Here is a 14200-nt window from a genome sequence, read left to right as displayed (position 1 = left end):
AGCTTGCCTGTCTGTCCAGCAGCCAGCTAATCGCCTTCCTTCCCTCACTCCTGACTACCCCCTCCTTCTTCCACTTCCCTCCAGGGCTCAGAATCTACAGATCCCTGCTGCGTGAGAGAACTGCCTCCACCTGGTGAGGTCCATAAGAGCTGTCTGCAGCCTTTCCAGGTCCTGGGGGGAGGGAGAGACAATCCGCAGAGTTCTACACACACACACACACACACACACACACACACACACCTAGCACCTGTTGTATTCCTGAATGCAATGGGCTCAGCCCCTCATCTTAAATAAAAGTGTGCAGGGATCAGAAGGAGAAATCCTCACTCCACTCTGCCTGCTTCCACACCAGACAAGGAACTGGGCAAGCAAACCCAAGACTCTTAACAAGCAGTGAGCCTAAACTACGTAGCACTGGCTAAATAAGCCCCCCCCCCCAACACACACAAACATACACTCCGTCCAGACAAGCAACTTTGCCTACAGAAATTCATCATGACTAAAGACTCCAGAGGAAAAAGAAAGGGATAAACAAGGTTAAAACAAGTCACCTTATGTTTTAAATCTTCTGGGATTCAAGCCTGCTGTATAAAATTCAGAGACTGATGGTACAGAACATCAGGATTCATGGCCTGTTGCTCAGATTCTACTTGTTGAAATACATAAATGCCATAGTATTCCAATCTTGGGTCAATTTAGGTAAATGGTTACCCATTTGTTTGTGTTTATCTGTCTTTGAAAACATTTTCTTGTATCTTTTCCCCCTTAATCCCTAGAGATCTGCTCCATGTTCCATCATTTCTCCAAGTAAACACGGTGAGAGCAGAGTGTGTTTTTTCTGGTGCTGCACCCACTGTGTGGAATGCCCTCCCAAAGGACACTTACAGGCTACTTCCCAGCTGTGACTTGATGGCCATCCCACCCAATTTGTACATTGCCATTGTTTTCTTTGCACGAACAGCATGATTCTTTAATAGAATTAGAGCTATAAGAAAACACATGCACACATACACAGCTAAGTCATTCAAAATGCTTACTGACCTTTATTACCTACTTGAAGTTCCGAGCTGGTCCTAAGTTCATCACAACAAAAGCACTACACATCTGGGTTAAAATGTTCACAGTTGAACTGTTCTGTGTCAACAGCATATGCACATGGTGCTACTCTTCCACCAGCCCTACTCTTCCAGCTTTCCAGTATCAGCCACAGGGCCGAAGTTACCAACAAGACAGTTTTAGAGAGGAGCAAACCAACTATGTCATTAGAAGGCAAGATATTACGACTAAAACTCACTTACTTTGGACACATCATGCGATCAAACTCATTATAAAAATCATGAATGCTCGGCATGGTCAGCGACAAAAGGAAATGTGGCCGCCAAAGGATCCACTGGCTCGACACGATCAAAGCCGATACAGGGATGACCATGAACCAACTAAAAGAAGTGCTCATTGACAGAGATGCATGGCAGAAACTTTCCTATAGAATCGCTGAGTGTTGGACACGACTGAACGGATAACATCATCATAATCTCAAATATATTTATTGACCCACTATATATAGCAGGTTCACTTGGACAAAAGTGTCACTTAGCTCAAGTGGTCATTCTCCAGTCTTAGGACTGAGGCTTTCCCCAGTGCCTCCAAAGCTCAATACAACTGCAGTGATGTCCTCTCTTCCATGACAGAAGATTGTCCCTGTAATTCCTATGAACTTTAGAGTCATTCCCCACATACAGAGATATATTCCTGCCTAAATAGTGAATGGACAGATCAGTGGTGACCAAAGTTTGGCTGGCCCACTAACTATTCTATATCAAGCTACTAAGAAGCATGCAAGTCTTCATGTCACTGTGTAAGTTGCCTTAAAATCACCTTAACAAAGGCACAGAAGCCATTTATTCCAAGGCACTGTGTAGTTGTCAATAAACTCATATCACAAACCAAAGCCCTTCTCCTTTCCATGTTTTCAGAAAACAATCAGGAAAACTCATATTTATCTTGCTGCATAATCAGCACTTGACAAGCTTCTCCTTGCTGACTTGCTAAGACCTCCTCAGCTGTGCTCTGTATTTATCAGAGAAGCATCATCAGCAAACATTGCTGCTTTCGTGCCTGACACTCTGCAGAGAAAGTGACTACAGAAGGAACCTGTGAGGGTTACGAGTGATCGCTACCAGGTATGTAAACTTGACCACATAGAATTGTCACTTTTACAGACATAAACGCAGCACGCCATAATTTCTAGAAGGAACTGTGGGATGCCTAGTTGTACATGTGTGCATGCGGGGGGGGGGGTGTGGGTGTGTGTGGAATATAAAACTGCCTGGTTTTTCAGGGAAAGCAAAGTTCATTCTAAAGTTTTCTTTTTTCAGACTTGAAGCAATAATTATCCAATTTCATTTAATACATGCTTCTCAAAAAGCTTTCATATTTCCAAGCTGTCAAAAATTCACAGAAAGCATTACACAGTTAGAGTGCTGGGTTTACATGCGTCTGCCCCATAATCTCTTTTGCTTTCCCTCCCTAACTGAAGCATTTGCTCCAGTACAGCTTCAGTAAACAAAGTAGTTCTTTATTCTCCAGTAGATGGTACTGAGATAGGGCATGGGGAGCACTGCTGTGCTAGGAGTACCACAGGGCTATTTTTGCTTAATAAAAAAAACAATGCAGTTTTTCTATGAGGCACAGCAAGTTTACATTCAGGAGAAGTTGTGTTTCCACGGTTCCTCTTGCCAAGAAAGCATCTTGAACCACCCATCTGGCTGTAAGTATTAAGATTAGGCTCTCACATTGCAAGTCGTAGTGTTTTAAGGGTTCTAGCCATAATAGCATGTTTACATAAGTTATGATAAAGTGTTGTTCCTGCTGCTCTAGATGTCTATGTATTTTCATTGTAAATCTTATACACTGAAGTAATGATAAGCACCAACAAGAGAGTAAAAACTGATGGACCATGCCACTCAGGGATGGCTCAATTTCCCACCTGCCTTGCGGGCTGCAAACTGTGTACCTGCTCTGTGTGGACGCTACCACATCAATGAACGAAGCTGCGCTCAGCTGACGACACACCTCCAATCCCTACAGTGAACATTACTCAAGAGAATGCTGGCGGCGGGGGGGGGGGCATAATGAAATTATCTTTTTAACTGAACCTATCGCTAGTAGTATTGATGCTTGTTGTGCCAAAGTAAGCTTTGAGAGCACACAACAGGTCCAAGGGCTTTTGCATACCTATTTCAAGTTTCAGAATCAATTGCTTCTGCAGAAAATATAAACATTTAGTTAGTTCTGCATCTGCACATTTTTCTCACAGACAAAATTAATGGTAGAGAACATCCATTGCTTCTGCTGTTGTGTAATATGGAGTTTCACACAGAGGTTGGTGATTTTTTGGGATGGCAGGCTTCTCAAAGCCTGTGACTTGTCTGGAAAGGAAGAGATATACTCTTGTGTCCTCCCAGGCTATCTTTTCCAGATGGAAAATGCCAGGGACAATCTGCAGCCCTGCCGGGACTGCTGGATAGGAAGGATCTTTTTACCCATCGGCTGTAAAAAAAGAAACGAGCAGCCAAATACTAGATTCCTGCAACTGAAGGCACAGCGGGAGCTGGGAGAACTGAGCAAGAGGGAGTCCTGAAAATCTTCCCCTGAACACAGAAAGAATACTAGTCAGTGGATTTAATTGCCCAGATAGACATATACTGAAAGGAAGGTTTAGATAAACATATGTTTTAGTAGATGGAACACATTATTCATAGACTTCAAAGTGTTTTTTAAACAATACTGCTCCTACAGAGATCTAGTTCAGCAGGTTAAAAAAAATAAGGCTAGCTCAGCAGAGACTTTTTTTTGTATGTTGACAGCAAGATTTTATTCTAAGTCTTCCTATGCACGTGAGAAATACATAAGCAGAAGAATCCTTTAATTACTAGACTGAACACTACACTTTACTAATTCAACAGAATTAATTTTTGCTTTATATTCCCACTGTCATGATGGATGTTCATAGTCTGAGGAAGAGTTCTTGCCCTCGAAAGCTCACACCTTGAATAAATCTTTGTTGGGCTTAAAGGTGCTACCAGACTCTGATTTTGTTGTGCTACTTCATACCAACATGGCTACCCACTTGAATCTACATTTAGGTGTGTTAGCAATTGTACCCACCAGTTCTCAGGAGAGGTTAGTTCATCTGTCATTCAGGTCTCCATGTTTAATCCCTACATTACATCTAAAAATCTAATCCAAATGAATTCTGTTGCTACTATTTCTACTATCACCAGTGCTACTCCCAATAGCAAGTCTGACTGCTGGGGGCAACAAAATGGGGCCACCTGTGGATGAGGTCCCCGGCACTTGGGCACTCCCTTAGTACACAGAAAAATGCAACTTTGTATTTTTTTAAAAAGGAAAGTAAGGACAAAGGACAAAGCAAATGACGGAGGCATGGGAAGTTGTTAGTTTAAAACAAAAATGGGTGGTGGTGACAAATGGACCATTCAAGTTCATAATGGCGAATGGTACACTTGAGGGAATGAAGTGTGGAGCCCCTCAACCAAGCTCTCCAATACACTAGAAGGAGAAAGACAAAACAACCTTCCTCCACTCTATCAACCAGGCTCAGGGCTGGGAGAAAAGTTCCTGCTCGCATAACCTCACATCTCAGCAATCAGCACTACAACATGCTAGATTGCTGAGGCTTGGGCCAAAGTGAGCTGGAATCTACCTAGAGGTCCCAGTGGGCAGCACACATATACTGCATACAGGATCTAGTGATTTGTTAGATGGGACCCCATTTGTGTGTTAGGGTTGACAACCAATCACTGGCAACCAGCAAGAGACTGAGGGGGACAGGGACATTCCAACCAATGCCATGCATCCAAAAGTGTCATCAGTGCATCAGCATGGAGTACTAAGTTTCCACCGCACTCCATCAGGGCATGTTTAGATTTATACTGGGATGTTATTTCCCCACCATTTTTTCTATTATATATTATTAATTAATAATAAATGTATAGCCCACCACTCCCAGGCTAGCTGGCTCATGAAGATTTACAAAGCAAAATACCCCACAATAAAATCCCCAATAAAACAATATAGCATTATCGCTCCCTGCCTGCAAAAACTAACCTTCCCTCCTTGGTCAATGTATTTTCCATCAACTCTTGCCCTGGAGGAAAATAGATGATAGGGAGTAAGTAGCTTGCTGTTCTGACTCTCAGGGAGGAACCCTAGATCTGAACTGCTCTTTCCTCAACCAAAGACCTGGTGGAAGAGCTCCATTTATCTTGCAGGCCCTGAGGAACTGAGAAAATTCTGGCAGGGCCCTCAGCTCTCCTGGGAATTCATTCCACCAGGTTGGGACCACAACTGAAAAGACCCTGGCCCTGGTAGAGACCAAGCGGGCCAGGGATCACCAACAAGTTCTCACGAGCAGAGCAAAGAGCCCTGGGCAATAAGGAGGTAGTTAGTCCCACAGATATGTGCAGCCTAGACTGCAGATGGCCTTGAAGGTCAGCACCAAACCTTGAACCTTCTACCACTGCTGTATCAGGAAGCCAGGGCTAGGCGATTGCTTGACCTCCATAGCAGTGTGTCCATATGAGGCTGCTCAGATCAAGACAGACCACTGATCAATACCATATCAAAACTTTAGAGATACTAAGCCCATTTCCATGACACTGTGACCTCTACATTGCAATCCAGCCTGTAAGGTCCATTTGTTATTGTTGTTGTTAGGTGCGAAGTCGTGTCCGACCCATGGACAATGATTCTCCAGGCCTTCCTGTCCTCTACTGTTCCCTGGAGTCCATTTAAGTTTGCACCTACTGCTTCAGTGACTCCATCCAGCCACCTCATTCTCTGTCGTCCCCTTCTTCTTTTGCCCTCAATCACTCCCAGCATTAGGCTCTAGGTCCATATATAGTGTATCGAGTAAAAGCTTATTGGATTGAATTTCACAAACTTCCAATTTGCTTGAGGAGGTGAGTGATTTCATCCAATGGCCTCTCTTTTATGCACCTCACCTGCCGAAATGCATTTTACTTATGAGGACACCAAGACAGACAGACGTGGAGTCTCACATAAGCCTGATAGGGGAAGAGTAGAAAATATGTCAGTGGAATCCAGACCCTCAGGTCACACCGTCCCACCTCATTAAACACCAGTTTTTGCTTTTGGGATGAGCTTACTATTAAAATGCACGTGTAGACAGCAAAGGAGCTATACCTCCCACTTCTGTTCGTTCACACACTGAATCAGTGTGATACAGTAATTTCTTTTGTCCAAGGGATATCCGCAGCGTACTCACACACACAAAAATCAAAAACCAAAAAATAATCATTTGCTTTCTTCCTCTTCACCTTGCCTGGCTTGCCTGTCCCCCATCACTCTTAACAGTTCTGTGCATGTTGCAGCACAGAGTTCCCCCATACAAAATTTTAAAAAAACACTGTAAAAATGAATGACTTTCCTAAAACAGAATATTATCACAGAGTCATAGAGTTGGAAGAAGCTATACAGACTATCTAGTCCAATTCCCAATGCAGGATCAACCCAAAAAGTCCATGAAATATGTTATAATTATGCCTAGAAAAAAGCCAAACTCTGCAGAATATTTATTTAATCCATTTTTACCCTGCCTTCCTCCCCAAGGGGGACTCAACTGTGACATACATAATTCTTTTCTTCTCCATTTTATCTTCACAACATCCTGGGGAGGTAGGTTAGGGTGAGTATGTGTGATTGGCCTAAGATCACCCACCAAGATTCCAAGAAAGACTGAACATATTCAGCTAACTTGAAATATTCAGTTGTCAGTTTTCACAATGGCTCCTGATATCAATGACAGAGTTCAGCATATGTTTAATTTTTAATGCTGAAATCAATGGGGAATGACGTTTCAAAATCTTTAGCAGCTGTGCAAATTGTAAATGACAGCACAATACTGGAGGTGGCTAGAATGGATCCCAAGGAGAGGCAAAGTCTCTACTAGTCCTCAGGAAAAATGAAAGTTGTAAATTGCCAGCACAGAAGCTTGAATTTTACTTTTTAGAAAACAGCACTTCAGAAAACAGCACATCAAAGAATGACCCCCCCCCCACACACACACACCAAATGTATAAAACGTAGCCAAGATAAAACACAGCATTAATATTTGTAGAGAAACTGGAGAAGAAAATGTATAGATTTAACTTAATTAACTGCACTTCAGGAACACTTGATAATACAAGCTGTAGATACATTTGTTCCTTTCACTGCCTTATTTTGCAGAACAGAACGAAGGCTTCTATACCGCCCATTAAGGGCAGAACTACCCCCATTTTGCATTACCTTCCCTTCTGCCATTATCATAAACTTATCCCTTCATTCTTTTTTCTTTTCTGGGCATTGTATTATCAAAGGGCAGCTCCTTGTGCTCAGTTGCTCAAAAACACTGTCCCATTTGTAATCATTTCTGTTCAAGTGCCCTGTATACAGCTGCTCAGGGCTTTTGTAGCCTTCTCATCTGCTGCTGGGTCACGTTCAGTCACTCATTCAGATAGCTTTTATTAAAAATCACAGCCTTCTTGTTTGCTCATTTCTTTTTCCTTTGCTCCTGCCATTCTCCACCCCCCCCCCCCTTTCCTCTTACACAGACAGCTACAACCTTGGCTGGGGAGCGATCAGACAATTACACACATTTACGACAACAGAAGAGAAACAGGCAGACAAAAGGTGACAGCACATCTCATCATGGCATCAGCAGCTCTACAGTTCTTTGCTTTCATTTTAGCCTTGTTTGGTGTTTTTGGTGCCATTACAGCTACCTTGTTGCCTAACTGGAAGGTGAACGCAGACGTGGGTTCAAACATCATCACAGCCATAACTCAGATGCAAGGGCTCTGGATGGACTGCACCTGGTACAGCACCGGGATGTTTAGCTGCACACTGAAATACTCCATCCTCTCCCTCCCTGTTTACATCCAGGCAGCGCGGACCACCATGGTTTTGTCTTGCATCCTCTCGGCTGCTGGCATCTGCATCGCCACCATTGGGATGAAGTGCACCCGCCTGGGAGGGGACGGGGACACCAAAAGCCACACGTCATTTGCAGCAGGAGTCTTCTTCATCCTCGCAGGAATATTTGGGTTGATACCAACAGCATGGTACACGAGAGAGATCATTTCCAATTTTCTGGACCCAGCAGTTCCAGAAAGCAGTAAGCATGAACCAGGAGGAGCTGTTTACGTTGGATTCATTTCAGCAGGACTTCTACTCACGGCAGGTGCGATCTTTGGCACTTCCTGTTTTAAAAAGCAGCAGGGAGCCTGGATTTACCCTAATAAGCTGCACCAACAGTTCCCAGGTGCCCAGCAAGAGATCAGCACAGGCTACAACCTGAAGGACTATGTGTAAATACAGTGGCAAATATTAGCCAGGGTTCAGCCTGTACAGCCAAGCGCAGCTTTAGTTACTGAAGGTTGGGGGTTTTTTAAGTTAAAAAGTTTTCTGTTATTGACAAGAGGGTTGTAATTCAATTTTGACGAAGTGTATTCTAGCTACTCCACACAGGATAGCAGAAGTTTTAAAAAAATGTAACAACCCTTACTTTATTGCCGACATTGTTTTACAGCTTAAATGTAATAGGAAAGAACAAAATGAAGAGTAGAATGTTTAACTCTTTTAGCATGCAAAAGTTGTTCATGTTTGTCATGTGGCAAATTTAATTTCCTCAGGAGTTTCATTTTAACTATGGCACCAGCAAAGCCTATTGTGCCTCGATAAGAAACCCCGTGTATTGTTTCCGAATCATAGCTACATCTGTCTTTCCCTGTGAACTCCCAACTACCATGGTAACTAGATTTCTTCATTCAAAAACTCTCGTGTATTTGCATGTCAGGGCTGAAAAGCTGACACAGCCATTCAGACGTTGCCAAAACTGCCTCCATCCCATCATTCACCACCTGCTGCAGGTGCCATTTTTTATTTCTGAAGAAACATCTACTTAATCCAACTACTGTTAATTTAAGTAACATCAGGAAAGAGAAGAGGACATAGAAAATATCTTGGCGTTTGAAGCAGCAACATTATATATTTTGTTCTGTCTAAATACAAATGTTTCTGTTACTGATAAACTATCCTGGTCTTTGGTGTTATTTTCACCTGTAACAAGATTTGACTCCTTTATTATATAACCTTATCTGAAAGGCAGTCTTGGATCAGGCCCCAGAGTTGCTGGCAGCTTGCCACACAGAGCTCTTGCAGCAACTCCATTTGTAATTACTTTGCCAGCATGATTTACTTGGTTAACGCTCCTTGCATCTCCGAACCTTCTTTCTAACATGCTGAAATTATCATCAGCCACTGTCGGGAACTCCTCAGTTCTATTGTGGGGAGAGGTCGAATTTGACATAATTGGCATAAAAGCTAAGGAGTAGGACAGCGACTCAGATACATGACATTTCCATGTAATACAGGTACCATGAATTTATGTTTCAATGAAGGATAAAAAAGCACTGAATTGTAGATGGGGGAAAGAAATCAATCTTTACATGTACTAGATCTATGTGGGAGGGGCAAACTGCTCTTCACAATCAAATGTGAAACTGGTTTTAGAAATGAAATGAATTTGTTTCACTGGCTTCTATTTTTACCAAAAGAGAAGTAACAGAAATGGATTAATGACATTTATTTGGCTACTATACTAGTTCGCTGTGTACAATAGTTATATTAGGTCTGTTAATATGCCAATATTACTTTTCAAGCACCACTTTTCAAAGTATGTATGTTGGAAGTGTTGTATTTATTTTATCAGTCTGGGTCTACTGTGCATGCAAAGCAAACCTTTGCAAAGTGTCTAAAATAAAAAGAAATATCATCAAATAGTAAGAACTAAAAAAACTGGTCTTAAAGCAGGAAAATGGTCTACAGCAGCATTCATGTTATAACCAAGGATCTTTAGTCCATAGACGAACTATGAACATGGCATAAGAGGATTATTCACATTTCAGACCCACAATTCAGCCAATGTTCCCTCAAGAAGAAAAACCAGCAGTAAACAAGATACAACTGCAAAATTTTGGAACAAGTTATCAAAAAGTCGGTCCTTGAGCAGCTGTGATTTCTAAGCATGGGTTTCACAATAACAAGTCATGTCAGACCAACCTTATATCTTTTTTTGAGAAAGTGATTACCATGATGGATCAGGGGAAAGGTGTGGACATAGTTTATCTGGATTTCAGTAAAGCTTTTGATAAGGTTCTACATGATATTCTTGTTGACAAGTTGGTAAAATGCAGTATGGATCCTAATTCTTTCAGGTGGATCGATAACTGGACGTCAGATCATACCCAGAGGTTGTTTGTTAATGTTTCAGCGTCCTCTTGGAAAAGAGTGACAAATGGAGTACCCCAAGGATCTGTCCTGGGGCCTGTGTCATTCAACATATTTATAAATCAGTTGGATGAGAGATTAGTGGGGGTACTTACTAAATTTGCAGATGATACTAAACTGAGAGGGGTAGCAAATGCAACAGAAGACAGAATCAGAATACAGGATGATCTTGAGAAGTGGGCTAAACTGGATAAAATGGAACTCAATAGGGACAAATGTAAAGTTCTGCATTTAGGTAGGAAAAACCAAATACACCAATATAAGATGGGGGAGACTTGTCTTGGTAGTAGTATGTGTGAAAAGGATCTAGGAGTCTTAGTAGACCATTTATTGAACATGAATCAGCAGTGTGACTCAGTGGCTAAAAAGGCAAATGGGATTTGGGGCTGTATCAAACGGAGTATCATGTCCAGAACACAGGAGGTGATGGTACCGCTTTACTCTGCTCTGGTTTGGCCACACTTGGAGTTCAGCTTTGAGTGCCACAGTTGAAGAGGAATGTAGACAAACTGGAACATGTCCAGAATAGGGCAACAAAGATGGTATGGGATTTGGAGACCAAGACGTATGAGGAAAACTTGGGGGAGCTAGGTCTGTTCAGCTTGGAGAAGAGATGAATGAAACGGGATTTGAAAACCATCTTCAAGTATTTAAAAGACTGCCATATAGAGGATGGAGCGGAGTTGTTCTCTCTTGCCCCAGAGGGACAGACCAGAACCAATGGGATGAAATTAATTCAAAAGAAATTCCATTTAAACACATTTATTTCTGACAGAGCAGTTTCTCTGTGGAACAGGCTTCCTCGGGAAGTTGTGGGTTCTCCATCTTCGGAAATTTTTAAACAGAGGCTAGATAGCCATCTGACAGAGAAGCTGATTCTGTGAAGATTCAAGGGGGTGGCAGATTACAGTGGATGAGCGATAGGGTTGTGAGTGTCCTGCATAGTGCAAGAGGTTGGACTAGATGACCCAGGAGGTGCTTTCAAAATGTATTATTCTATGATTCTATGCAGTGACCTGACTTGAAATTAATAGCTTATCATTTATTTATTGACCAACTGACTGACTGACACTCATTATGATTTCTGGGGGCAGTCATCAGGCCTGTAGCTACAATATATTTAATCTAGAGCAGTCTCAAATATTTCAGCGGGCTTATTTTAGTAGTAGAATAGAGCAGCGGTCCCCCAACCTTCATCTGGTCAGGGACCGCCTCCGGGGGTGGGGGAGAGCCAGCGGCCGGGCTGCTGCAGTTGCTCAAAAACGCGCATGGGCGGAACTGCTGCGCATGCGCGTTTTGGCCACCAGGGGGCGCAAACGAGCATGCACGGCAGTTCCGTGCACGCATTAGCGCCGGCTGCCGCGCCGGCCTCTTTCCCCCCCTCTCACTGCAGGGGGGGAGGCAGGCGCGGCTGCTGGTGGCCCAGTACAATGGCCTTTGCGGCCCGGTACCAGGCCGCAGACCGGGGGTTGGGGACCCCTGGAATAGAGTATCCCCATATAATACTGAAAAAAGCATGACTGTCCTTGAAGATGAGCATTCTTTTATGAGATGATTTTCAAAATTAGAAGGAAAACTGGTAGGAGGAAGAAGATAATCCACAGCAGCAGCAGAACATATTTAAAACGTAATGAATGGCCAGTGAGAAACTGTAGCAGCCCAATAATTTGCTGAAATATTCAATAAATAAAAAAAATCTTAACATAGGTATATTGTCTGAGATGAAGACTCAATTCAATTATTTCAAAAGGCATTACACCAAGCTTGCCTTAACACAAATGATACATGGCTCAAGCTACACTCCCACCAGACCCAGCTAAAAAAAAAAAAGCACAAATACCCTGACAAAGGCCACAAAGACATGGTGTAGGAAGAAAAATAACCAGCAATTATAGCCAACAAAGTCATGTCGGAGCAAAAGAAACACTACATGTAGGGAAGCAAAGAAAGAGAACAGTCATTAACACTAGCACCCTCCCTTCAGGCATCTCTCACTGTTACAACATTCAGGCAGAAGGGCACAGCATCTGGTACCCACAAAGAACATTACCACAAGTATACACTTTCCATCACAGGCACAGCAGATATCACCCCATATTCATACCTAAAGAACCACACATATGTCCATCAGTGTGCCAGATCGGGCATGGTGTATGGTGCTGGGTAACAATTTGAGGGACTCTCACTTTGCCACAGAGCTCTTGCTTGCTAATCCTCTTCACATGGTTTTAGTGAGGGTAAAAGGGGGCAGGAAGCCACATGCCTCTCAGCTCCTTGGAGGAAAGGATGGATAAAAATGAAATTGAAAGGTAACTACTACACAGCAGCAGCCTCCAAAGCCAAAAGAGGAGCTTCTTGTTAGCAAAAAGCAAGGCAAGGAAAGACACAAAGGAAGCATGAGGCAAACCAAAGCACAGCTTGTTCTCCTTCTCTATAAATAAGAGGGGAATAAATGACAAATGCAGAACCATCTAAGGACCCATATGCTTTTATACAAAGGCAGTCTACTTCTGGTTTCCTATTAATTGCAGATATGAAGAAAGTAAATAGTTCTAAGACTGTCCAGATCTGGGGTCCTCAATCTTTCTGAGCCTATGAGCACCATTGGAATTCTGACAAAAATGGCAGGGGTGATGGTCCTGCTTAACCGTAATAGTAACTTGTCAACGATTTGGGCAGAATCTCTGCTTAACCAGATGCCTTTGAGACTGCACAGCTTATCTTCAGTAACAAAGTGAAAATCATTGAGTTGTGGTAGCAGCAACTGCAAAAGCAACTTAAAAAAAATGTGAGGGCAATCTGGCTGCGACATCTGTCACCCCACTGATCGCCAGGGTTGATTCGGCTGATCTGGCTGGCTAGGCGGGTGTTCCCTACCTCCCTCACCACTCCATGTGCGTCCCTCCCGAAGCTGCATGCTCGGTGGTAGAGGACGACCATCCCAGATAGAAGGAGTGTACCGTTCTTCCCTGCTAGAACCTCCAAACAAACTTAAAAAAAAAATCTGCACCACAGATCAGGGCTGAATCTGTACGGAGCTTTTATTCCAATCCCAGGTCAATTCAATCCCTGCCATCTACACTGAATGTGATTTCCATTTTGATTTTGGGTGATTTAAATATTCCCTTTGTAACAAGCATGATTGATCCAGAGTGACCCTATCTTTCCCCTGTGACATCCTGGAGTGGATATAACCCTTGATATTTGAGAAATTGGCATGAGTAAGCGTACAGCTGTCTGCTTTCCCCAAAATAACTTGCTGTCAAAAGCCTTGATTGGTCAGGGCATCAGTTCCCAGGTTGGAAGGCTTCCCTTAAATCCGAAGTCCTAATTTCTCTCAGCAGAAGCCCTAACATTTCTCAGCAGAGATTTTCCTCTTGGTTTTATTCTGCCTCCTCTGCTGTCTCCAATCCCCTCCCCCCACTGTTCAAGAACAGAAAGAAAGAGACTCCTGGTGCACTTGGCTCCCCCCCCCCTTCTGAGATTCCCTAATCACATGCAGAACACTTTCTGTTTGTTGGGGGAGGGGGGATAGAGGAAGATCGGAGTTCATCTGAATTCAGCAGGATCCACAATGGAATAAACAAAGTAAGTGCAGAATCAGCCCAGATCTTCAATGGCCAATCAGAAGCTCTGCTATATCTGGCCCTAAAAAACACTTGATGGGTGCCATGAAAGGTCCTATAACACCCAAAGGCACCATGTTGGGGACCTCTATTCTAGACTACTCTGAAGTGGCAACATAAAGGTTTCCAGCTAATCTATAGAACTGAGGATGAGAAAAGGGGAATGCCAGCACCGAGAACTATGGTTGTGCATTGATTAG

At 43.0% G+C, this 14200-nt stretch overlaps 2 protein-coding genes across 8 annotated transcripts in view; one reads left to right on the top strand and one right to left on the bottom strand.

Moving 5' to 3' along the window:
- The window catches only part of TFB1M (transcription factor B1, mitochondrial), a 39509-nt gene that overhangs the window by 5236 nt on the left and 20073 nt on the right, over positions 1 to 14200 (bottom strand). The gene's annotated exons all lie outside the window — the stretch shown is intronic.
- CLDN20 (claudin 20) lies at positions 1967 to 9868 on the top strand. Of its 2 annotated transcripts, none has more exons than XM_077349091.1 (2): positions 1967 to 2180; positions 7638 to 9868. In XM_077349091.1, the coding sequence occupies exon 2, from the start codon at positions 7735 to 7737 to the stop codon at positions 8395 to 8397; it is 663 nt and encodes a 220-aa protein (XP_077205206.1). In that variant the 5' UTR covers positions 1967 to 2180; positions 7638 to 7734; the 3' UTR covers positions 8398 to 9868. The 2 variants fall into 2 exon arrangements, with proteins under 2 accessions (XP_077205206.1, XP_077205197.1); XM_077349082.1 differs by lacking the exon at positions 1967 to 2180 and adding an exon at positions 2595 to 2767.

The sequence above is a fragment of the Paroedura picta genome, chromosome 1, assembly GCF_049243985.1.
Source record: "Paroedura picta isolate Pp20150507F chromosome 1, Ppicta_v3.0, whole genome shotgun sequence".
Classification (NCBI taxonomy): Eukaryota; Metazoa; Chordata; class Lepidosauria; order Squamata; family Gekkonidae; genus Paroedura; species Paroedura picta.
This window is presented reverse-complemented; position numbering and strand designations above follow the sequence as displayed.

Bases quoted from the DNA above. Each gene is read 5' to 3' on its own strand.
- CLDN20 (XM_077349091.1), top strand. From the start codon at position 7,735: ATGGCATCAGCAGCTCTACAGTTCTTTGCTTTCATTTTAGCCTTGTTT.